Source organism: Rhagoletis zephyria, unplaced genomic scaffold, assembly GCF_001687245.7.
Source record: "Rhagoletis zephyria isolate East Lansing unplaced genomic scaffold, Rhagoletis_zephyria_1.1 Rzeph_scaffold_00174, whole genome shotgun sequence".
Lineage (NCBI taxonomy): Eukaryota > Metazoa > Arthropoda > Insecta > Diptera > Tephritidae > Rhagoletis > Rhagoletis zephyria.
In genome coordinates, this window is record NW_016157258.1 from 127543 (window position 1) to 154307 (window position 26765).

The window sequence follows — 26765 nt, forward strand, 5'->3', positions numbered from 1 at the left end:
AAAATAGTGGAAAAATTACAACGATAATTTACAAGGCGTCTTAGCGCGGTGCATGGGCAACTGGCTGAGTCAGTGGGATCGTCGGTTCGAATCCTACTGAAAGAAGTCTGATGAGGAAATGTGGTGATTTCCGAAATAGCTATCACTTCTACCATTTTTTCAAATTGTTGTTGCTTTTCCACAATAAATTTTTCATTTAAAAATGGCCTCGAGCTCATTATAAAAAAAATTGTTGAATATAATTGTTAAATGGCCAAAAAATAACAAAAAACAAATAAGTTATAGAATAATATTAATGAAATATTTTCTATATAAATTGAAAATGTTTATGATAACTTAAATTTTAGCTCTGTCTTCGAATTACTTAGAGAGCGAATAACGAATCGTGGAAACATCGTATTACTTTGTTTCGATCAAATTACCTCACATAAATCAAGTGCGTTCAGACTTGCTTTCATAATTTCTATACATTATTTGATTAGTATGTGTCTGCTTTGTATTTGATAAAAAATGGTTGCATATCTTTAGACGCTTTTCTAATTTCTTCATTCATTTGGTTCTAGATTTATGATAAATTATCAACTTTTTTTTTTAATTTTTTTTACATGACGAAATCACTTGATTTTAGCATGATTTGCTTATAAATTTCGAATGAGCTGGAAATTACGATAACGGGAACATGCTTTAAACTAGACATTCGATACGGAACAGAATCTCTCAAAGCCAAAGAGTTGACAAGTCTTTCAAAGCAAATTTTGATGATTGACAATAAACATCTTTAGGTTTAAAATCATTAGCTTAATCTTTTATATGACATTCACACCTTAGAAAAATTGTTAGTTGAATCAATTTACCGTGCTATTTTAACAAAGACACAAATTTCAACGGGTCACAATTGTATGTAAATTTTATGTGCTAAAAAACGAAGAAAATTAAAATTTTTTTTTTTTTTTTGTTAAAATGGGGCTGTAAATTTCCCCAAAATTTTGATGCAAATTAGGAAAAATGTTATGTGTAATTTAACTTAGGCGCCATTGTTGAGGAAGTTTACAAATAGTGCGTATTGTGAAATCAAGTACAAATCACACACTCATAATGCCTTCGTATTATTTAGTATTTACCGGGTATAAATCTGCAATGAATCATTTTGTCAATTGCTCAAGTTCAAGCGCCGAAATGTAAGTATGTATGTATATGTACATACGTATATCCCAGCAATTGAGTTCAATCATATACATAGCAGTACTCATAAAATATATACTTCCATATGCATGCACTTTCATATAAATGTGCATACATATTTCTGTATATAGGTATGCATGTACATGCATACATATATGTTTGCGCATATACATATATAGATTAGTTTAAAAATTCATTGATGCAGTGGGTACATACCTCTTTTTACATTAAAACTCATCGGAATGCAATCAACTGTTTCTACTGACGATATACATACATAACACGGGAGCAGGTGCAAATGTATAAATTTACGCGGAGATGCTCACTCATAAGTATGTATCTTAACTTAAAACAAGTTTTTTTTTGCATAACCGGTGAACTGGAATATATAAGGTATACATACTATATTTAGTACAGATTAAAAAAAATAAATAAAAAAATGGTTAAAGAGTACACGTAATTGTGCCTTCCCAGTCAGTAAAAAATTCGAAAACGGAAAACAATGTGGATGAAATGCGGAGTTTGTTCGTTTATCGGTTTCATTTTCGGATACTTTGACGATTCGTTTTCCCACTAAAGTGCGCGGCAGAAACGTATGTAGATCTAAAAAAATGTCGAAAATGTTTGTGAAACGGTCACGTTTTGGGATGTTTTTCTCAAATTTGTCTAATAGAATTTTTTGTTCAGTACGCTTTGCCTTTGCATTTCACAGATGCTTTTTCTTAGTTCGGAAAAAATAAATCTAAAAATAACCAATATTTTTATTGCGTCTGACGGCATTCGAACCTGGGACTTCCTGAAAGTTTACAAATAGTAGCATGCTCCCCTCATATATAGTTTTCGAACTATATGATCCATAACAGAAACCACATATGTAAATATGTAAAATTATTCACAATTATTAATCAAATTTCAAAACATTTTCACTTAAATTTTAAACTTTTATTCAGAATGTTTAGAAAACTTTCGACTGCAGTTTTGTAGCCCATTCAATTTTAAAAAATAGAATGCAAGTTTGAAGAAGCTAAAAATTTCCGTTGATTTTTGAGAATTTTTGTTTACCGAGGGTGTTACTGATTTTATTCCATACGTTTGAACGCATGAACAAAATTTATATGTACATACATATATGGAAAAAAAGTTTCGATTCGATTTCACTTTTCATTCTGAGTTTTTTCGATCGAGTTAACGATCGTTGGATATAAACGGAAATGAATTACCACCCACTGTATACCGAGGAGTAATGACACCATTTTCTTATACATATCAGCTGAAACGGCGCTGACACAGATAAATGGCCACCGCACACTGGGGCCGCCCCATATAAGTGGGTGGTCAAAATTCTGGAATCATTTTCTTTCTATTAGACTCACTTGAACTACTTTTTAAGAGTAAATTTTTGACGTCTTAACCCATTATTGATCATGCTCCCAGCCAAAAAAACGATAGAAAGCTGAAAACTTACCCCCAAATGTAAAATTTAGGGGGGAATAAACCTGCGTTTTTATTTTTCCAAAAAAACATTTTTTAATTTGAATTTTGAGCACGCTTGGCCCCAATGTGCATCGTTTTCCTGAAACGTAGTTTTCCATTTTATCACATGTTCCCAATCGAACTCATATGTATGTATGTACATATATACTACATTTATGCGTTTGTCATTTCACGCAATCATTACATGGAGCGTAGTTAAAAATGGCTGCATAAACACCATTTCATGAATTCAATTCATGTATTTGAACTAGCAGTGTATTCATTCGTGCCCATAGATATGTCTGTATGTATGTTTGAATACTTTCTGAAACGACTATGGCGCCAAATTGACCCGGCAACATTTTAACTTTCACTTTCACCTCGTACAAAAGGAGTGCATGTCACTGCAAGTGCGCCACATGCGAAACTTGACCATTAAGTGTAATCCAGTATGTACATATCTTTGCGAGGGCAGCCATTTGCGTACTTGAGCAAGTGGTGTAAGTGAAGGCGACTAGGCGTTGTTGATGGGCTGCATACTAGGGAGCGTCAACGGTTGGATGAACACTTTCGTTAGACGTGTTACAACTGGGTGTATATTTATGCATGCAAAGTCGTGCGACGCTGTGCAGTCGTAGCAATTTCAATGCACTTTGTTACAAACACTTTGGGTGTTGGCGAGGAGCTACATATGTTGTATATGTATATACATATATTTTTATACAAAACTGGCATTTACTGCTTGTAAAAATGTTAAGGAAAATAGAATAAAATCAAATAGAATTTGAACGGTTGCCAAGTAACTAGTATTAAAGGACAGCTCTTATCGTCAGCTTGGCGCCGCTTTAGCCCTTGAAAAACATTGAGGACTATTTTTTGGCAGACAAAGGACACATATACATAAACATACATATGTGAGTGTGCAAAATGATAAAGTGAAACTTTTTATACAAGGGCTTATTAAAGAATGTATGTATTGTACATAGTTAGACATTATTTATTATGTCTAAAGTGACATGTGCTTTCCCAGGAGCGGGTGTGTCCTTATGCTGAAAATGTAAATACACACATACATATGTGCATATGTTCATAGGAACATAAGACTAAATAAATGAAAAATATAGCCCAGACACGATTTAATTTTTGTTTTTTTTTTGNGGCAAACATGCAGAGCCATGGCGTATGCGTGACACATTAAAGGCTAATTGTGATACGTATGTATATGCACGTGTATCAGCATACACAATTAAAGGAACGCCATGTTAAGAGCTTTTGGGCATCAACTGATTTACACTTTTTATTAAAATTTTAATTACAAAATACAATTACTTATGTATGTATTTGACGCTTGTACATATATATGTATATATTATTATGCTGGGAATTATGATCTGAAGGTTCTTTAGGCCTCTTTAGTTCAGCTTTTTTGGCGATGATGAATTGTTGTTAACTGTTTTATTGTTTTTGATTTTAAATGATAAATGATTTTCGTCATCTTTGTACACTTCTTTGTAGTTTTCATATATTTGTTAACATCTTTTGTTTTTGTAAAATTACAAACTATCGCGATTACATGCACACATACATATTGTATATATACAGTTGTTGTCAACTAGTTAAACCAGCGACATTTTGACCAGATCTGGATACTTTTCTGTTATTTATATGTTTTTTTTTTTTTTTTATAAAAGTCTAGTGCATTATAAAACAAAACCATATAAATCCACATTTCAAACTTTGTATAAAATTTTAAACATTCAACAAATTTTTATCAAAATTTCCAAATTTTTCAATAATTTTAGGAATGCAGTTGTATAGCCCATTAAATGTTAGTACATATGTTGATTTTTGGCAATTTTTTTTGTTGTTGGCATCAGCCTTTTCTTCCTTACAAAGTTAGTTCGACATTTTTTTATATGAAAGAAAACCGCAACACCTGTAGCAAAAAAATTATCAAAAATCAACGGTATTTTGTAGGCACTTGAAACTTCCTACTACTTGAGTCCTACTAAAATTTAATGGGCTTTAAAACTGCACACTTACAATTTTCTACAAAATTCTGAATAAAAAGTTTAAAATTTTAGTGAAAATTTTTTTGATTTTTCCCGAAAGTGTGAAATGCGCATTTTATTACATACATACATATGTTATTGATGAGTTAGACTTTTATAAAAAAAAATATTAAACATTAAATAAACAAAAGAAATATAGCCAACTCAGGTCGAAATAAAGCGTTTCTATTATTTCTGTCACCACTGTATGGATTTTCAGAAGTACATATCTATTTATATACATACGCACTCGCATATATGTAACTAGCCTCAAATTTTAATTCATAATTGTTAATGTTATCTTATTTTTCTCTATCTCATTACAGCGTTATTTATTTCATTAACTTAAGCAACTAAATAAACTAAACAACAAAACAAAATGAGCTCCGCTGAGTATTATCCATTCAAGGTGAGTTTTGGATCAAGAAATTTATAATTATAAATAGTTATTCTTCTTAAAATTGCTTGGGTATGAGTAACATCTATCCATATGTACATACGTGCCTCTAAAGTACATAGAAGCTTGTTATTGAACGTAATTGTTTATCAAAAGAATTCAAGCGTTGACCAGCATCCATAAATTTACTCTGCGGCATTTTAAAATGCATACATTTTTCAACGGCTAACATTTTTTTTTAGTGGGCAGTTATCATCGAAAGCGAACTTGCATACATACATATGCATACACACCGTCAGTGTGAGATTTAAGCCCACTAAACCTTTTGCCGTCCAGTACCGATTTTTCCGGCACTACCTTTAAGTATTTCGTAGTCGTCTGCCGAGTCATTTGCCCAAACTTGTGCCCCATAGAGCGACACCAATTTCGGGTCTCCGGCCAAAAGTTGCCTTCTATTTTGTTTGATACCACGTGTATTAAGCATCAAAGCGATGCATATTTTCCCATTAAGTCCAGTCACTCATCTATAAGCATTAAATATGAATTGGCTAGCATGGAAATCTGATCTAGATACTTAGTTACTAATACAACTGCAATATTGCCTGCAAAAGCTACACACTTACTTTGAGAAGTTGAACAACAATACTCCGTTATAAATTTTATTCGAGAATAGCGGTCCTAAAGTAGTTGGCGGTTATTCTAATCGCGAAAAACTATCCTAGTGCCGCTGGAATCTTTTAACAGATGTCAAGATAAATTAATTTTTAATATCCAGAGTAAACAAGAACTAAGCAATTGATTTTTCTTAAAATTTCAGAACTTTTACTCGACCTCTTCAAATAAATTTAAGTAAAAGGTCTGACATTTTAAGAAAAATCAATTGCTAAGTTTTTATTTATAAGGCCCAATATATGGAACTATTCAATAATCAAACAGTTTCATTAAGGGTTTCACAAGGCGCCGAAAAATCTTGTATTGTTGTTTATCATAAATTACACTGTGGTACAGATTTTTTTTCTTGGTTATGAACCAGTGATATATGATTTCCCTAACCTAAAAGTGCAAAAACACAGTTTTTGACGTATTTGAGGTTAAGTAGCATCGCTAATGAATGTTTTCATAGAATGCCATTGAGTTTGCTCAAATATCGTTTTTTTTTGCCAAGTTATGACATTTTGATATTTTAATGGTTTATAGGTTATAGGTTCTCGAATATGTACACACACTGCCGGCAAAAAGTATTGGCACAGCTGCATTTTTACAATTATGCAAAAATTTTAATTGTAATATTTTCCCGCCAATTCTTTTATAATTATATTGTTCATTCTACAACAGAAAACATAAAAACCTAATTTCTTAACTTTGTGCAAAACTCGCGAAAATTCATCAAATTTTCATGTAAATTTTTACGTTTTTAATCAGGGCATGAATCACGTATGACGACAGTCGTCTGAACGATATCGTGTCGAGATTGTCTTGCTTCATAAAAATCAAAAATTGTTTGATAGTTTGTGCGATATCGTCAACTCGATTCCAGTTTTGCTTCACGTAACAGTAACACAAATGCATAAATCAGTGTTTTGACAACATTGTTTTGTCAGTATCGTTTGAACGACTTCGTTTCAAAGTTACGTGATTCATGCCCAGATTTTTTAGAAATTTTGTGCCCAAAAATTTTATTGTAATACAATTTTGTAGCCCAAAAAATTTTATTGTAATAAAGTAGAAGTTCTAAGTAGCTATAAATTACCATTGATTTTTGGCAATTTTTTTATCATACAGTATGAACCATATTTTTATAAAAAATTGGCGGAAAAATATTACAATAAAATATTTGGAATATATTGTAAAAAAGCAGCTGTGCCAATACTTTTTGTGTATATATGTAGAAATTCATAAATATTAAAATTTCAAAACGCGATGCCTCGGCGAAAAAAAATATACATATTTGGGCAAACTCAATGGCATTCGAAAGGGGAATCGATTTCAGCCTCGAAAGTTATAACGGTTAAAAATTAAAACCTTGATTTCAGTTTGTATGAAGTAGTTCTCAAGCACATGACGATTATTATGAATACTATTTCAAAAATGCAAACAGCATTCGGTACAGCAGTTCCCTTTTTTCAGTTAGTGAAAGTAAGCCATATGCATACATACATGTACATATGTACGTATATTAAAAAAACACATATCTTTTTGTGATGCCTGCCGCAATCTAATCAGTATGTTTATATGTACAGAAATGGCTGCTAAATATTTGCAAATATGATAAATGATTTTGCTATCGGGTTTTGTTTGTTCATTTTTCTTACTATGTACATATATATACGCGAAAGAACATACTGTTTGTTTGTACGACATATGCACATACATACATACATAAGTAGTATGCGCATATTCTATACATGGATGAAAATGCTTAATGAAGCTCAAAAGTTCGTGTACAAACTTTTAGGTAAACGGCAATAATCATTTGTATCAGGCTGCTCAACTCGTTTGTAATGGATGATGATTGAAAGCACACTTAAAGCTTCTATGCATCGAGCATTTATGTTATTTAAAGCAAAAGGTTTAGTGAAGTATTGGCTTGAAACTGTGGCACTTTTTTGAAATTTTTTATAGAAACGTAGAACAATCCTTAATAAATTTAAAAAGAAACTACTAGCGAACCCGCATAACGTTAAAACACTTAAATTATTGGTCAAGAAATTCAACACCATAGAAGAAATTGTCAAGAATTGCGAAAATTGTTTTTGCAACAATATACCCTATAACGCTCTAAAAACTCTAATTTGAAGAAATAAAAACTTATAGAAGTCTACCTTTATTTTTAACCTAATTTTTGAAATTCGAATAAACGATGCAGATCTGATGACCTTCACAAAAAAAAGATACGTACATATGTAGCCAGTGAGATATGACCTTTCAAACAGGTGGCAACCCTAATAAAAAATATTTCCAAACTAATACTTTTTTAAAACTCTTTCCTTTAATACACCTATGAATTATTAATAACTTGTGCATAATTTAACAGAATCCGACTTTTAAAACAGCACAAAACACTCTTTAAAATATTTTCAAACTACAGCCTTCTTAAGCCTCTTTCGTTTGACACCCTCTTAAAAATTATGTTCAAGCTAAAATCTTCTTAGATCTCTTTCGTCTGACATTCTGATACGTATTTCAATTAACTCATGAATTTGACTTTTTCCTTTTCAAGCCCTTTTCGATTTATACCCATTTTGTAATAATTCACTTCACTTATTAAATAATTTGAATTTGACTTTTTAAGTAGGCAACCCTCTTCAAACATCACAAATGTTTCTTAACACTTTTTCGTTCGACACCTCTATTGTAATATTTCATATACATAATTTCTGTATAATTTAATTAAATTCCACTTTTCAAACAGCACACAACACTATTCAAAATATTTTCAAAATACAGCCTTCTCAAGCCTCTTTCGTTGGACACACATATTGCGATACATATTTCAATTACCTAATTCCAGTAAAACAAGTCAAACTTAACTTTTTAACCAGGTGGCAATCCTCCTACGTATAGTTGAGAAATAAAGCCGTTTCAAAACCATTTCGATTGATACCTATATTGTAATAATTCAATCAACTTATTATATAATTGAATACAATTTTTTAACCGGTGGCAACTCTTCATAAAAAAAAGACCTTATTACACATCTACAGACCACGCTCTTTAATTTGACACACCCCATTTTTTAAAATGAACTAACGGTACATACAAATATGTTACGTTATATATACTTATGTATCTCCCTCATTTATATACATACATATTTATTACAATAAATTAAACTTTCTCTCTGACCTTTCGCTTTCTAGTGCACCCCCACTGTTTACCCCGCTGATCCCTTCGATCCCGTCGAGGATGCTGCCATTCTGCGCAAAGCCATGAAAGGCTTTGGCACCGACGAGAAAGCCATTATTGAAATTTTGGCACGTCGCGGCATTGTACAGCGTCTGGAAATCTCTGAAGCTTTCAAAACATCCTACGGCAAGGATTTGCTTTCCGAATTGAAATCCGAATTGAGTGGCAAATTTGAGAATGTTATCGTAGCATTGATGACGCCATTGCCACAATTCTACGCCAACGAATTGCATGATGCCGTCTCTGGCGTAGGCACCGATGAGGAGGCGATCATTGAAATTCTCTGCACACTTTCCAATTACGGTATTAAGACTATTGCACAGTTCTATGAGCAGAGTTTTGGTCGTTCATTGGAATCAGATTTGAAGGGTGACACTAGCGGACATTTCAAACGCCTATGTGTGTCGTTGGTGCAGGGCAACCGCGATGAGAATCAGGTGAGTTGAGTAGCTTTTATAGCTGAGTGTGTGTGTGTGTTTTTTTTTATCTCTCATTTAAGTATTGTAATAATGAACGATTTCTCATTTAATTTGCTAAGGGTGTTGATGAAGCCGCTGCTGTGGCAGACGCACAAGCCTTGCAAGAAGCCGGCGAAGGCCAATGGGGCACCGATGAATCCACATTCAATTCGATTTTGATCACACGTTCCTACCAGCAGCTGCGACAGATCTTCCTCGAGTACGAAAATCTTGCTGGACATGATATTGAGAAGGCGATTAAGCGTGAATTCAGCGGCTCAGTGGAACGTGGCTTCCTCGCCATCGGTAGGTGGAATTTATTTGGTTTTAATTTTGCAGAATGCTAAATATATTTTGTGCTTTTACAGTGAAATGTTGCAAATCGAAGGTCGATTACTTCGCCGAGCGTTTGTACGAGTCCATGCACGGTATGGGCACCAAGGACAAGACGTTGATTCGTATTGTGGTCAGTCGTTCAGAAATCGATTTGGGCGATATTAAGGAAGCATTCCAAAATAAGTATGGCAAGAGCTTGGAATCGTGGATCAAGGTAAATATGAATGTCTATTTTGTGTTCTATTGCACTCTGGCATACGTATAAGGATATTGCAGCGCATGGTTAGAAAGCTTTGCGGTATTAAGTTTTGAGAAAAAAGTTGTAAGTTTCAACAATTTCTACCAATCGCTGGAAAATTCTTATCTTTATAAATTTTCGTATGATCCATACTATTTATTATACATATTGCATTGATTACTAACTCATAACTAGGGTGGTAGTTTAGTTACTTATTTGTTTGGAGAGTTCAAGTATTACTATTAATTTTTAATACTATTTTGCACGTTACCTATCATAGTTTGGAATAAAGCAAAATACAAAGTATTTAAACTAATGTTAACTATCAATAGCGAGTTTCACGAAAAAAATTTAAGTGGAAAATGATTTTTTTTTATTTGAATTTAATATGAAAACTGTCAGAAGGGAATAATTATTTTTCACTTAAACTGGTGGTGAAACCGGCAGTCAGTATGCTAAAAGACTTTGTTCTGAAAAATAAAAGCAATTGCACAGTTGTCGAACGCCAAACCACAAATAGATATTATATACACACATGCAAATCGAGTTTAGTTTTGGAAAAGCTTTTGAGCCCCGGATTTTTAGGTAACGATTTTATTTATTTTTGTATTTGCATTTATTTTTTTTATTTTTTTGAACCTTCAAACTGAGGTTTTTAAGTCAGACATAGCTTTTTTGAGTGGTTGTAAATAGGTACTCTAGAAAGCTGTTCTTTAGAGCTTTTTGCTGGACCCTGAAGCCATGTTTATCTAACTCATTTAGGAATTTAGATTTAGGAATAATTCCCTCCAAAAACTTGAACTTTAACAGAAACTTCAAAAAGTTTTGCAGTTCATTCAAAAACGAACTAGTTTTTAATGTTCGTTAGATTTATCGATTTTTTTTTGCTGGAATTCGAAGCTCTGGACCAAAATATAAACTATTTTTTTCAAGCACTTTCTAGAGCTTCAATTTTTACCTATATATTTACACATCATGTGAATTTCTTTAAAATAAAATTTTTTTGTAAAACAAATTTTGAAGAAAAATGGAAAATATGTTTTCATAAATATTTGCGTTGTGAAATGTTAATAACTAACATACATACATAAAATAATAGATAAATTTAAAGTACAAACTTTAAAGTACAGCTTCGTCTCAGGCCTACTTAGAATTTTTAAGCTTTTAAAAGTGCTGTTTAGAGCTTTTTCAAAGATTCAAAACAATAAATAGGACATAATAGGACACTTAAAAACCCATTTGGAAAAAATGATGTATTCAAAAAACAAATAGAATGACATTCAGATGCCAAAGAAATGAAAATACAATGAAAAAATTTGATTAAAATCTGAATGTGAATTAGAAAGCTTACTTGAAACCATAAACAAAAGCTTTAATGCGAGCTTATAGAAAATGTGAAAGCTTTATATGATCAAAAGCACAAAAGTTTAAAAAATATTCAAACCTCATTCTAAGCACAATTTAAATACATAAAGGACTTTAAAAAAATTTGATTTTATTGCATCTGAGTATATGCACGCTCTCTGAAATTGCAAACAAGTATTCTAACGCTTGAATCCTAAATCCTTTGTGGAATTTCTAAAATTTGGTTTTCCTCGCGGATACTAATCATAAATTTTTAACATTCTTGGGTTTTTACTACGGAGAAATTAAGTTGTTTTTATTTATTTGAAAATATTTCAATAAATTAAAAAAAGTTTTTTGTTAACTCCGTCCATTTTAATGGTGACAGGGCCTTAAAAAAACCAATGAAGGATTTATGGTTTCCACCTACAAAAAAAAAATGATAATAAATTATAAAAACCCCTTTTTTCTTCTACCCATAATTGATCGTTTCTGCTTCAAATTCAATTTCAAATTAAATGACAAAATATTCGACTTTTTCAGGGCGACACCTCTGGCGATTACAAGCGTGCCCTATTGGCTATTGTCGGATTCTAAGATCACATTGTTCATTTAAATAAGGAGAAAAATCACATGAAACTGAATGTATTTTTTTAATTTACCAAAAGTACCTAATGTTGTAAAAATATTGTCTAAACAAACAAAATGAAGGAAAATAGCGGCGCAGTTGACCGCAGCCTCCTACAAAGATACATACTTTTGAACGCACATAATAATATACATACATACATACTATGTGTACATAAAATCTCAAATAAACATTCACAACGTAACTATCTACCTATGAACTTATCTGCCTAGAAATATATACAAACAAATACATACATATACAACTTATGGATACCGCGAAACCTACAAACAAGAAAATATAATATTTATGTACACGCAACTACCTTCTACTTTGTTGTAAATTGTAGATTTTTATAAAAATGTGAATGTAGCAAAAAGTGCATATTCAAGACTTTAAATATTGTATTACTACCACACTCGCATCCATCCCTGATGTTTTTTCGTCGAATATTAATTATTATTTTTTGCATAAAATCTCAATTTTTGTTATCTATTTAAATGTTATGTCAATATAAAAACAGTTATTTTTTAATACATAAAATGCGCCCGACTTTTTTTTTCTTATAAATAATACTTACTTCTGTAGTTGAACCAGTGGCTTATGAATAAATGTGCATTTTTATATACACAAAAATAAAAAATAAATGTTTTTTATTACACATAAAAATCCGCAGCTGAATTTGACGCAACAAAGGCTTTTCCATACTAAACTTATATATAGCTTTAGAATAAAGCAACAGGTATTACTTATTTTACCAAAAAGTGATTATATAATCTACAAAGATCCTAACACCGAGCACACGAATATTTAGTTCGTTTAGGAACTATGTATGTATGTACATAAATTTGGGCGACTGACAAAGATTTTAACTATATTTTTATACTTGGGCAACATTATACGATTTAAGTTGATATGGGAAATATTTGTTTCTAACCGAAATTTACTAACAATAATAAACAACAACATTTAGGGAATGATTCTCACTCAAGTAGGAAAAAATAAAAAAAAGTACACGAACGCTCAAGTTGCAAACATTTGAAAATTTAAGATTCAGCTGATCGAAATTTTGTTTATATCCAAAATCATGGGGCAGAAAGCATAAAAGGAATGGAAATTAAAAGTTTCGCTGAAGCAATTTGATTAGTAAACGTGAGGAAACGAATATTTGCTTATTTTCCACTACACTACACAATAATACTTTTTAACCAGATAACCTGATAATCAGGCAAGTGTGAACAACCTCCCTCAATTTGATCTAAAATAGTGAGTGTACTACCAGTATAATAAAAAAAAATCTTTACAATGGCGATGGAAAGATGATGACCCACTTTCAAGCGAGAAACAACAATACACACCCACAAAATTTCATTGAAATCGGTTGAACGGTTCCAGACATAAGCGAAAAAAATTCGTTTAGAAATACATTAGATTTCGACAATGATGCCATCTATTGAGTCCAAAAGTGTACCTTACATGTAGTTTTAGATAGGCTATTTTAAGAAATTAAGAAAAATCGTACAGGCAGAAGAAAATTGGTGATGTTAAATTTTCATCTGATGTTTTAATATTTTTCTTACGTGTTTTTATATTTGTACGAATCAGTAGTTGAATAAACACTTAAAAGTTCGTATTTGAGCTCTATTACTAAAAACGATCAAAATAAATTTTAATATAGGAAAGTGTTTTTGAATAACTCACTTGATAATTCAAACGTTGTAAACTGTTTCTTCATGGTTTTTTTTTTTAAATTAATCTTTCTTAAAACACTTGTTTCATAGCCATATTGTAAACTTTCATCTACCTTATCGATTTATTAAATAAATTTTTTTTCAAACAAGTATTTTTGAAATTAAGGTTTCTTAAACCTCTTTAGTTTGAAACCCTTATTGTAATATTCAATATACCTTATCAATTTATTTGAATACAATTTTCAAGCAGGTGGCAACCCTCTTAAAAATTATTCTAAATTAAGCTGTCATAAACCTATTTCTATTGACACCCATGTTTTGATACATAATTTCTCTTTATCAATCGGCATTTTTCAAATAGGTGGCAACTCTCTTTTTTTTAATTTTTAAACCATCCATGTGTTATAGCGCATGAATCCAAAAAAGCTATTCAAGTCGGTCAAACATTTTTCGAATTTTAGCTAGAAAATCTGTAATTTTTCATTAGAAACAGGTCGTGTTTATATGTAGTATTTGCTAAGGGAATTCCTCAAAGCAAATATAACCGTCTACCACTTTTTGTTGCATAGTTTTAGACATATTCACTACAGTAGTGTATTGATAGAGAGCAAGGCGGAAATTAAAAAAAAAAATGCTGAAATTATTTTCACTTGGCTATTGGATAATTTGATGGTATTGGCAAAATTTGCGTAAACCCTCACGCGTATACTAAGACGGATTCAGAGTAGTACAAATGGAAACAAATCTAATCACCCGTTCTAGCAACACTGTATGATGATATAGTTCGGGATCGTGTCGGGACTAGTTCGGGCCATTTCGAAACTAGTTTAGGATTTATTAGAGATAATTTCGGGACTAGCTAATTTAGGCGTTTTTGTCAATAAATATGTATGTATTTATAGCTTGATCATAATGCAATATATTAGAAAAAAAAATACCTGTCTGGAGGTTGTCTTTCAAAATATGGGTCGTATTTATACATACAAAGGGAATAAGTCACATCGAAATATCGCTGACTTATTCCCTTTGGCAATTAACCGATTCATTTATAATCACACTACTTTTTTTACTTATCTATTAAAAAAAAAAATCTAACATAAGGATGCTCAGACAGTGAACAACTAACTTTTGAATCACCACTTGCATTTAAAAATATTTATTAAATAAACTAAACCCAGCTATGCTGACTGCTTAACCTTAACTCCCATTGAAGCTTCCTCTTTCTTTATACAATTATAAAACCAAACTAAATTTTGACTATTTGTTTCTTCCACTCTTTCTTCCGTTTCATTTTCTCGCTTATTAAAACACAACAACAAACAAATTTTTTACCACTCCACAACAGGAGGATTCACAGTCTGAGATCGGTTTTGTGCTAGTCACTATGGTCGCTTGGTAGTTCGACAAGATGCAGTAAACAACGTAGTGCAGCTTGAAGCAAGGCAGCCTGTTACACTAAAACATATATTTATACATAATGCAATCCATACATATAGTATGTGTAAAGCTTTAACATAATATGAATTTACATTTTTTCTAATGCAAATTATTTGACTAAAATTGAAAATTGATAGAACAAAAAATACGAACCAAGTTCGGAAGCTTTAACTTTTTTGCAATGTTTTTTGTATTTTACTTTGCATGTATTGTCTAGATTTTTTTGGTATTAGCGGCTAAATTTGTAATGTTTTTTATTCAGGTAGAAATACGCATTTTTTCCAAGTATTTTTTCGAAATTCTATACATTCTAAAACATGCAATTTTTATACATTTACACAAATATGCTATTACGAATATATTTTTAATAAATAAAATTAGTTTTTTTTTTAATTTTGATTTTAAATATTAAGTAAACCCACCAAGTCTAACCAAATTCATGCATTTCACTTTCGGTATTATTATTATATGTATTTGAATAAAAGAAAATATGTATTGAAAAAGGTTAAAAAAAAAAAAATCTTTCATTACGTACGAATTCGCACTAAATACCCACCCATTTGCCTCTGTTGTGTGATTTGCAGGAGGATACCGACACTGAGATCGGTTTAGCGCTTGTCACTCTGGTCGCTTGGTAAATTGCTTGAGATGTAGTGCGCGAAAGGAAAGAAAGCAGCGTAGAGGCAACTTGGTGAAGCAAGACGACCTGCTAAAAACTCAGAAAATCGTATTAGAATATTTAAAAGTATTTATAAATTAAATGAAACCAAAATATCTTACTAAGTTCGAGAGCAATGAAAAAGGCTTGGCTTTAACTATATTTTACAATTTCAGTTTATCTTTGCAATCGATATTTTGTAGTACATATAGTACATACATATATGTATATGTATGTATGTACGTAATCAAAAGCATTTTCTCCGAACAAAGTTCATATACGTACAGATAAATTTATAGCATGTTTATTAGTGTTAATTAATAGCCAAATGAATTTCTTGAAACAATTTATCGCGACTTTGTAGTTTCAGAAGAAAATAAATAGCAGAGTGCAATAATTGATTTTATAAGCATAACAAAATAACTTGTCTTTTATTTCATTTCATAGTAGAAATTTTAGTGCATAGTTGTAACCAACTCAATATATTGATGGATTTGCTATTTTCTTTTGTTTTTTTGCAGGATGACGTTGGTGGTGATACTGGCACAGCTTTGATTACATTGGCATCTTATTAAGATCGACCATAAAATTTATGTGTATTTAAGTAGTGGACTATTTTTCCTAGCGACCACCAAACCACCATATTACTCAGTCACTCTGGGCGGCGCTTTAGTTTTAATTGGAGACGTTAAATCATAAAATTTAGTTACACTTTTATTTCAAGTGTTTTAAGTTTCATTTAGAAAATAAAAAGAGGTACATATTTAAAAAAAAAATATATTTTATTATTTTTATTGATACGTAGTATACGCAATATTCGTCGTTATATCCTCGGCTACTCTTTTCTAGTTATTGTTACAAGTAGCCATTAATTACAACAAAGCTAACTGCTGAACCTACCGTCATTTAATATTTTTATCCGCGGAGAGGCTTAGCAAAAATGGGTGCTGGTGTGATACGGTGTAAAGTGAGGCGGAAATTTCTGAGAACAGATTTTAACTTGAATATATTTTCGATGCAACACCAACGCCACCATTGCCTTTGCTGAGGAGATGCCACAATGTCTCTGAGCCTGGATTTACTGATGGACGCAGTCTTAGGACCTGGAGTCTGGCCAGAGAGGGCTCAGACCAGATATTCCTCGGTCAGCAACCCAACCAGTTATAACACTCTCACTTTTGGCCATCGAAGCCACTGTCAGAAACTGGGCGAAAATTTCGTTCAGCAATAACTGAGGGCAAACTCATGTTGCCATTAATTTCATAGTCTTGCTAGGTATTTGCTTTCATTAAGCAGATGGGACTGCAGACAACTTGTGGGACTGTTGGCTGGTCACTTCTCGTGGCATATACACCTGACTGTGATAGGCATGTAAGGCAACCCCCTTCGCCCTTCTTGCCAAGAAGAGGATGAGATGTCGGAACAAGGATCAGGTATGAGGGTTTTGACAGCGATGTGTTCAGAGAGACAATTGTAATAGTGTTGATTTAAAACAGTTCCAAAAGGCAACACGAAAACAAAATATTGTTATTAGGTCTTCAAAGGCGAGAGTTATGTTTAAAGTCCATTATCTATAAAATTTAATTTTTATTAAAATTGGGTAATTGTAGAAAAAGTGGAAACGTAAAAAAAATTATTAAAAGGAGCCAGATTCTTATGGAGTTTAACTACCATTTATGAAAAAACCTTGACAACCCTTGTTTTCAAGATGGCGGCGATTACACTACCCCTGCTCTTCGCGAATAGAGTCTTACATTCCTTACGACTAGCAAAGTGAAAAGTGGCCTTAAAGTTGAAAATGCAAAAAAAAACATAAAATTTTCGCAATTTGACTGTACATGATGAATGTTTTTGATCTTTATTTAGTTTTACAAAGTTAAAATTATTATTCTAGTATGTTATTTCCGCAATTCAAGTCGTTTGAAATGCCAACACTTTGTTTTAATCTCTTAATATCATACAAAAACAATCGATAAAAGGAATGTTGTTTTAATTACATAATTTTTAGCTTTATAATAACTAGGAGGTATGAAAGCAATTCAATTAATTCGCTTCACTTCATTTCGCTATGCGATCAGTGTATGCCGCCCAGAGACGATCACGATACAGCGCTGCTGCCTTTTCAACAGATTTCGCTTGTAGAATTCCACGCCCCACAACGCCAATATCTGCTCCACGTTCTTTCACCACATGCTCAGGTGTTTGATATTGTTGACCCAACTGATCGCTGGCATCGTCGATTTTCACGCCAGGTGTGAGTTGTATCAAGCCGGGAAAATCAAAACACTTTACCGATTGACACACTACGCCTGCTACAAAATCGATGTCTGCGCCTTCGGTGGCAATTTTGCTGGCTGCTTCCGAATATTTGACATCGATTAAAGTGCCAGAATTAGATAACTCGGCAAGCAAGAAAACGCCACGTTTACGCACTTCTGCAGTGGTATCCGCGACGCCAGCTTTGAGTCCCTGCAATATGCTGCGACCGGTGATTGCATGCGCGGTAATCAAATCCGCCCAATTTGCAACCTTATAAATGCCTTTACCATATTGAAGCGATACTGTATTGCCAATATCGGCAAATTTGCGATCCTCCATGAGCAAGAAATTATGCTTGTCTGCCAAAGCGCGTAGATTTTTAACGAATGCCTCGCTAAAATCTTCGACAATATCGATGTGTGTCTTTAGCACACATATATAGGGTCCACATATGTCGGCAATATTAAGAATTTCCTCGGATTGAGTAAGATCAGCGGCAAGACAAAGGTTTGTCTTCTTGCTGGCCATCAAATTGAAAAGCTGCTTGGCTAATTCAGATTTTGCTAAAGTGGCTCGTTGCTCATATGAGAGTTTGGTGCGTGAGAAATCGTTGCCTGCAAGATAAGAATTTATTATAATCTCGTATTTTGTAAGATATCATGCTGAGTTGTGGTGTATGACAAAAAAAAATATAATAAAAAAAAAAAATATTAAAAAATCATACATTAATAACGCGATTGCCCGAGTTGTTAAGAACCCGGTACATATGTTTGTGTTTACGTAACTTATGAAGATTACTTCAATTAGAAAAAGATCATTTAATTAGTACTTTACATATCGAGCCCTAACCGCCAAAATAACGTAAGCGACATTTTTTTTCAAAATTTTCTTTTTGATGCAGAAATATTCCTAGAGCATCTAGATACATTTCTGCATCAAAAAGAAAATTTTGAAAAATATGTCGCTTACGTTATTTTAGCGGTTAGGGCTCGATATAGACTTGAACTGGTCCCACCGGCATAAGAAATTTCTAAATACAGGTTAATGAAATGTGCTATGTATAAGAATTCGATTTTAAAAATATTAGTTAAACATTAGAAACGAGCTCTATGTATGTATATACAGTGGTGGACAGATAAATTTAAAATTAGTGTATTCGCATGCCATACGGTTTGGGGTAGAAACTCATACTTAAGTGTTAGAAAAATTTAAAATTGATATCATAAAAGACTACTGGAGTCCTCGATATATACTGTTCCCTTTTAGTGTTAAATAGCAGCATTATTAAGAATGTTCTATTTAAAATTGGCAAGGAAATATTTGAATGTTACGAACATCTCTCTATGACCGGCAATCTTTAGACAATGTAAAACTACGATTTGCCCGTAATTTTAAGGTCCGGAAATCTTTAAGTGGATACAGTTTCATATTCAAATACGTAGCCCAAATACTCTTAGATCTTCACTTACCACCATCTTTCTTCTGTGGATTAACAAATGATCCATCGCTATTAATCTGTGAGGCAGCTATATAACGCGCAACGGCATCCACAGTGTCGTGTTTAATTTTTCCTGCTTCATGCAGCGTATTCAACAGGAAAGACAATGTAAATAACGAGTGTACGCGCACCTTTTGCTTAGCTATATTGGCAGCACCCCCTTGCTCACGATCTACCACAACAACAGCATCAGTTACAACGATTCCCTCCTTCTCTAAATCACGCACTGTGTCTAATACACTTGAGCCTGATGTTATAACATCTTCTACGATAAGACACGTGTCACCGGCATTGTAGAGACCTTCTATAAGTTTTTTGGTACCATAATCCTTTGCTTCTTTGCGTCGCACCAACATTGGAGTGTTCTGTTGTACGGCCACTAACGTGGCCAAAGGTAGTGCTGTGTATGGCACACCGCACACATGTTTCGCCGTCAATTGTTGCTCTTTGATATGGGCAGCAATCAAATCCGAGACAGTTTTCTAACCCAATTAAAACATTATATAGTACGCATAGATTCGCAAATTTTAACTTACCATCACTTGTGGATAGCTGACAATAACGCGTAAATCAAAGTATACAGGCGAATTAATGCCCACCTTCATCTTAAAATCACCAAATTTGAAGGCATTTATTTCGTATAGTTTAATAGCCAGCGTCTTTCGTTCATCGCTCATTTTGTCAGCTGGGAATTGCAACAAGTGGCAGATTAATTCAGTTGAATAATGTGCGTATAATTATTGTGTCACAACAGTTGTGCGTTTTTAGATAGGCTGCGGTACGCTTGTTGGGAAAAATTTAATTCTGGAACTGCTGTGCCGATATGGGAATCATTGGGCAGGTGGTTGCTGAAAGGCCGGAGAAGTCACCTTTAGCAGGGTTGACATGGTACAGTAAAGGTAAACAGATGATTGCATTGATATTTCGTTTTTTCACGTTTACTAGAAATTAATATTAAATCAATGCAAATTAATATTAAATCAATGCAAAATTCCTCAATAACTATATTTTTTGGACATGACTTGCTTTATAAAATGTTGACTATTTTTTATTTAGATTATAAGGCGAAATTTATTTGTTTAATGGGTTCTTAAAATTTCGGTGGATTAAGGTGATGGTATCCCTTTTATTTCAGGCAAGTGCTGCCGTACTTAAGCACAATAATGCGTTCGTAAAATGAAGTAATTAAAAGTCATGCGCTTGTTAGACCAATTCGTTTTACTTCCGGGCGTTTTTCCCGCTTTGTTAAATTCAATTGAAGGGATAAAAAGTAGCAAGTGTGTGTAGTGTTGTAAATTATAGTGATAATTGTGTTAAACGTAGACAAAAGAAAATCGGAATTAGACAGCTAAATAAAATAATAAATAAATAGAAGTTAAATAATTGAATTAAAGAGGATAGCAGAAAATGGAGGTTTTCTTAAATTAAGCCCGTGGAGTGGGCAAATCTGTATCTAACTTCCTCAGGTATCTCGACCTACCCCGTGCTGGGTAGTTGCACAAGAAGTGTTGTGCTCCATTCCTAGTCTTTGGGCGCAGTTTCCTGTAAAAATGGCAGTTAATAATAGTAATAATAGTTACAGTCACGTGACAACATTAAAAATGGCAGTCAGTCGAGGTAAATTCTTCCTGTCTGATTCGTTGATAAGTTAAATTTCTTTTACCCTAACGAATTTCCAACTGCGGTTAGCCACATTTTGTCAGTGCTGAGAGATGTGGGCTTTGATATACATACATACATACATCGTATGTAGTTCAGAAGTGCAAGAACCTTTTCTGCCACTAAGATATGTCGAGCTGAATCGATTCGGGCTAGCTTAATAAGACTAATACTTACACAACCAATTGCCTTAATCGCCGCCTGGCTCGTCGATAAAAATATTAATACTTCGCTGGTTCGTTCTGAAGCTAAAACTATTTTACTTGCCTCTTTGATAAAAATGGCATTCGCTTGAAAAACGTTGGCCAAAATTTGATACGCGAATAAACTTATCGGTTTGAAGGTCAGTCGAAAAACTCGCCGCCCTATGTCCAAATCCAGTTTTGAACCGCTCGTAAAAGTAGACGCTTCGAAACGTTCAGTAAATGCAGTATCCTCCACTCCTTTCTTGAAATATTATGCAGAAGTGTTTTTCCCTGGAAAGAAGCGTAGGACAGATGAAATCAGATTTTTCGCGAATATATGTACATATGCAAGTTCATCCACAGACGCTGTTTCCACCTCACGGCACTCACAAAAGATCAATCAGTGGCATAGGGCAGCATGGTGAAATGAACTGTATTCTATCGTTCTTGATAGGGCAGGTGACCTTCAAGTAGAAACCGTAAAAGTTGATCCTTTTAATAAAAATAATGTAACCGTTAAATTTTAATAAAATATATATGCAAATATATTTTTTCTATCAGATTTAGCCGTTACTATATGATTTTTATTTGGTCGATCAAGACATGATAAAAATATAGTAAGGTAGAACCGTTCTCTCAACTTGTCGGCCATGATTTTTTTTTGAAGTTTGCCAACATTTTAAAATCATATAAAAGTGAAAATAAAAAATTGAAATTGTTCGAAATTGTTGTTGCTTGAGATTGAAAATGAAAATGTGTGTGTGAGTTTGTGAGTAAATTTAAAAATTAAATTGTTTGGAACCGTCAAGAATTTTAAAAGTGACTCTCAGCGGTTCTACCTTAATATATTTTTTTATCATGGATCAAGAATGATGGGCATTTTTGATTTTTTATTTTTTTGATAGTTATCTTTGATTATTATCCGTTCATATTAAAGTTGTTATTTCGAAATTAATGGTAAAAAGTGATCGAAAAAATAAAAATTTAAAATAACAATTTTTGATCGAAAAAAAATCACAAAATAACGATTATATTTGACCGAAAAAATAGAAAACCAAATTTAATGATTATATTTTGATCGAAATATTGCAAAGTATCGATTTTGCAAGTGATCCAAAAATAAAAATTTTGATATTTAACGGTTATTTTCGGTCTCTGCATTAAAGGTTTCCATTGAACATGCTCTGATCGCCCCAGTAATAATAATGCAGACTATATCCTCTGCTCCCGGCCAAATACTGTATGGACGTCCTAAGGACGTTTACACGGCTTTCTGAAAGTGGAATCTATTCTCCCAAGCACGAAATAAAAAAAAACACACAGAATTTATTGTTAAATTGAAATGATTATAATTTATTTGAATATCTTGACTTAATTTAAATAAAATATTAATTCAAGTACAAAGTTATTTATAATTTATTACAATATCGCACATTTGCTTGAATTTTACTTCAATTCAATTCTCTTTAAATTGGGTTTCTCAATACTTAAATTTTTGTTTGTTCTCGTTATACACATCCCTCATTTTTTTTTTACGCATCATAATTAAGCAAATTTTCAAGTATTATAATTTTAAGAATTTTCATAATTGCGTCATCCTAAACGTACTATTATCAATATCGACACTCTTGCCATCAACGTATGTGCCCTACTACATTTCCTTGCTTCAGAATCACTTTTTACTACATACCCACTGGCTTATCTATGTACATACATATGTCATCATGCGTTCGATGGATGTACATATGCATATATTTAATAATCAATGCCTGAGACACAAACACTGTAACACCATTCATCAAAATTATTAATTATTTTTTTTGCATGCTTTTTCAATTCTTCATTTCGAATTAAATTTTGTGACAACAGTTGCTTTATTAAGTGAAGTCGAAGGCTTAATATTTATGCATGTAACTAATATTTCTTTATAGACAAATAATAGTATGTATGCAACCTCTTTTTGCCAGCTGATGTGCTAAATTTATTTTTCCGATTTCATTTTTTCACGCGATTTTTTATCCAAAAATATTCCATGTTGTGCTACTCTACATACAGTTCTAACATCACTTCTATGTATGTATATATGTTTGAAAACCTGATTAAAGACTTGATGCATTCCCTATCCGTTACTCCACATTTATTTATGTATGTAATTATAAAAAATAAAATACTAAATTTAAGTGGAATACAAAATATTTTCTTTCATTCCAATTGCTATACATTTTTTTTGCATCAAACTTTTAAAAACTACTTCATAGATTACATTTTAAAATATTAACGAATTAAAAGAATGAAACATTAATTTGAATGTCTACGAATTGGTAATCTTTGGTTACATACATATATTAAGTTTTTCTTAAAAGTACCCCAACTAACATTGAAATCAGTCCATTTTAAAAAAGAAAAAAAAGCAGTCACCATTTTAAATTGTAAGAAGTTTCAAAAAGTATTATGCCGGATTTCCACTCAGCATTAAATGACAAAAGTGTTAATGGCGAAGTTGGAAATTAAGTAATACCCGTAAACTTGCGTGGGCAATACTAGCATAATTTCAATGGCTGGTGCTAATTTGGCATAAGTCTAAAAAATATACAACCAGGTAAAGAAGGGGAAAAAATATTAGCAATGTTGCCATAGCCACTGTTTTAACTGTACATTACAAGACAAGCTAACAGTTTTTTAAATTACCTTCTAGTAAAAATTTGTAATTTGTCCAAATGTCAGTGAAATTAAGTAAAATTTTAAGTGAAAAAGGGGCTTTAGCGCTGCAGTATATTTTTATCTGAATAAAAAGGGGTCAGTCAGCTGCATTCCAATCATACAGTTAAAAAACCTCAAAATTGCAAAAATCTCTTTGTTTTTGAAAGTTACATTTTTTTTTTTGTATTGAAAATAAACTTTTTTCTTGGAAGTTCATAGTTTTTGGAAAATTAAAACCTCACAACACTAAATACTAGTAAAATTCACAAAAAAAAAACAAAATATATAAAAAAAAAAAAAAATGTCTAATGCCGTGTGTACACTAGACACACATTTGTGCAATTTGAAAAATGCCATATGGCAGCAAAGTTAATGACAGTTTTTATTTGCGTAATGCTCTACTATGCAATTGAAAATTTTTCTATTTAAATCCCTGTGGAAATCCGGCATAAGTTCGAGTTAACGTAGACGTACGCTGGCCACAACTTTGTTTGCAATTATTTTCAAATTTTTTTTTTGGTATACAGGCTGATAAATGGTTGATACTTGACTGATAAGACCAAATTACTAATTGGGAGAGCTATATATTCTCACACCAACCAACTCTTGACTTCGTATGCATGTAAGCATGCGCTGTAAGCCCCTAATGTCAAGCTTTAGCTTTATGTTTTAAACACATTTTCTTGCTCAGCCTATATGTATGAAAAATGTAATTAATTAGTATCACAAAGAAGGTGAAATATATAGTTTTTCTTAATTTTATGATACAAATTTAATAAAAGTGTTTTCACTTGCATTTTCATATACATATGTACGTACATAAGTGGTTTTTAAACTGTTGTGCAATATTTTTTTTTTTGTGTGAAGAATTTGTGAAACTGTCATTAAACATATGTATGTATATATGTATGTGTTCGATTTTCACCTTATGGCATTTTAATTAACTTCAAAGTTTTTGTTTTACCATTTAAATTTTATGTCTAGTTTATTAAATTTGTCTTCCATCAATCAATTTTATGTATTGTATTTTACTTAAGTATTTATGGTACTTGTCCGTTAGAGTTTATTTAAATTGCTTACGCTTGTTAATAATTTTTCAGTTTATACATATACTAGTTTCATTCTTGTAAAATTCAATTTTAAAATTTCGTAATAGTTATCATCAGTTTTTCTTGCTAAAATATTGCATGAGTTTTCTTGGTTTTTATTTATTCGATTTTTTTTTTGGAGGCTCTATCCCTGAGTTCATTTAATTTATTTGTTGTTGTTTACTTAAATTTGCTTGTTGGTTTCATTTTTGTCGTACATAAATATTTATTTATTTTTTCACTTCGAAAATGTTATGATGCTTCACACGAATTACAATGCAAGTGCAAATGAAAATGAATCGGTTAATGATGAGCATGGTGTATGAAATTTGTGATTGTTACTTATTTGATTTGGTTTTGTGTGAAACTCAGGTTTTAAGCAACTCGCCGTATAAATAAATATGTATTGAAGTAGCCTAGTTTTTATAAAAGTGTGTTTGTAGATCGGTTGAAAAATCATAGAATCACTGAGAAGTGGAATTATGTAGGGATGTGCGATTAATCAATTAATCGAACAAACTGATTAATAGAAATAGATTAATTAATTAATCAACGAGAATCATTTTTGCTTAATCAAACTGATTAATTTCTCGATTAATTGTTATTAAATCAATCAGAGTCTAATTAATTTTATTAATCAGAAAACTGCTTAATCAGAAACCTGAATAAATACTGGTATATTATACATATATATTTTTTTTTCCTTTTCAAAAATTTCAAATTTAAAAAAAATTTCATTAGCTTTGAAAGCAGACTTGAAAGATATGAGCAAAGTTACTCAGATTTCAATTAATTTTTTATGAGTAAATAGTAATTAATCAGCATCTGATTAGACAAAATATGATTAATCACGCTTTATGATTAAGCAGGATTATGATTAATTAAAACATTATTTAATCGATTAATCGCACATCCCTAGAAATATGTATTAGAAAATGTAGTGAGTGATGTTAGTGGGACTGTTAGACGCAACGCGAATATACAACTTTAAATTGAAGTTTGCCTTTTCTGTCAACGCTGCCACAATTTGTGACAGATAACCTCAAAGCAGTCATACTCGAGCAGGCAGTTTGGCGGTAGATAGGAAATACTGGTCTCTGGTATAATACAGTACGCCCTTAGTAAAAGCAACAGTTGCGTTGACTGAGGTTGTTGCAATAACCGAATCGCAAAAAGTTCAACCTGAAATGAGAATTTAACCTGAAAACGAAAATTAAATAATATCGTTCACGACAAAAGTATTATAAAAAAAAAAGAAAAGTGCTTATTTTCTTTGAGGATATTTTTTTTCGACAGCCGATTGCCTCAGCTTTTGAGCAGTCAAGATGTCAGTAAACTGAAACCGAGTTTTCTTCAGTCCATTGAAGACAAGTGGTAAGCGCTTGGATAGCGTGCTGTGTTTTGACTTTTGGCCGTGGAGGACTTGTCTCTGTGCTTTCATCTTCGCTTTCGATTTCTTCGACTTCTAAATTATTGCAAACCGGCTCCGGGTCGACATAGTTTTTGGCAATCCAATTGCTTAAGTTTTCGACAAAAATTTAAGTGAGTACTCTCTAAATTTGATCCGCGGCTTGCGA

At 32.2% G+C, this 26765-nt stretch overlaps 2 protein-coding genes across 7 annotated transcripts in view; one reads left to right on the forward strand and one right to left on the reverse strand.

The window, feature by feature from the left end:
* Positions 1–16573, forward strand: part of AnxB9 (Annexin B9) — a 29029-nt gene extending 12456 nt beyond the window's left edge. Inside the window, exons 2-7 of one of the 6 annotated variants that reach the window (XR_001846621.1) lie at positions 5033–5115; positions 8964–9446; positions 9548–9773; positions 9836–10017; positions 15050–15199; positions 16321–16510. Coding sequence is in view for 4 of the 6 variants with exons in the window: in XM_017607927.1 (XP_017463416.1) it covers positions 5086–5115; positions 8964–9446; positions 9548–9773; positions 9836–10017; positions 16321–16374 (975 nt within the window). In the remaining 2 variants the exon portion in view is untranslated. Of the gene's footprint in view, positions 1–5032; positions 5116–8963; positions 9447–9547; positions 9774–9835; positions 10018–11928; positions 12650–15049; positions 15243–15725; positions 16167–16320 lie in introns of those variants that run through there. The other 5 variants (XM_017607927.1, XM_017607935.1, XM_017607917.1 and 2 more) reach the window with 5 other exon arrangements.
* Positions 16574–17349: 776 nt separating this feature from the next.
* On the reverse strand, positions 17350–20468 carry r-l (rudimentary-like). Its single transcript, XM_017607900.1, has 3 exons — positions 20093–20468; positions 19528–20038; positions 17350–18672 (listed from the first exon to the last, which is right to left on the reverse strand). Exons 1-3 carry the CDS (start codon positions 20231–20233, stop codon positions 17858–17860), a joined length of 1467 nt encoding a protein of 488 aa, XP_017463389.1. The 5' UTR covers positions 20234–20468; the 3' UTR covers positions 17350–17857.
* Positions 20469–26765: the final 6297 nt, after the last annotated feature.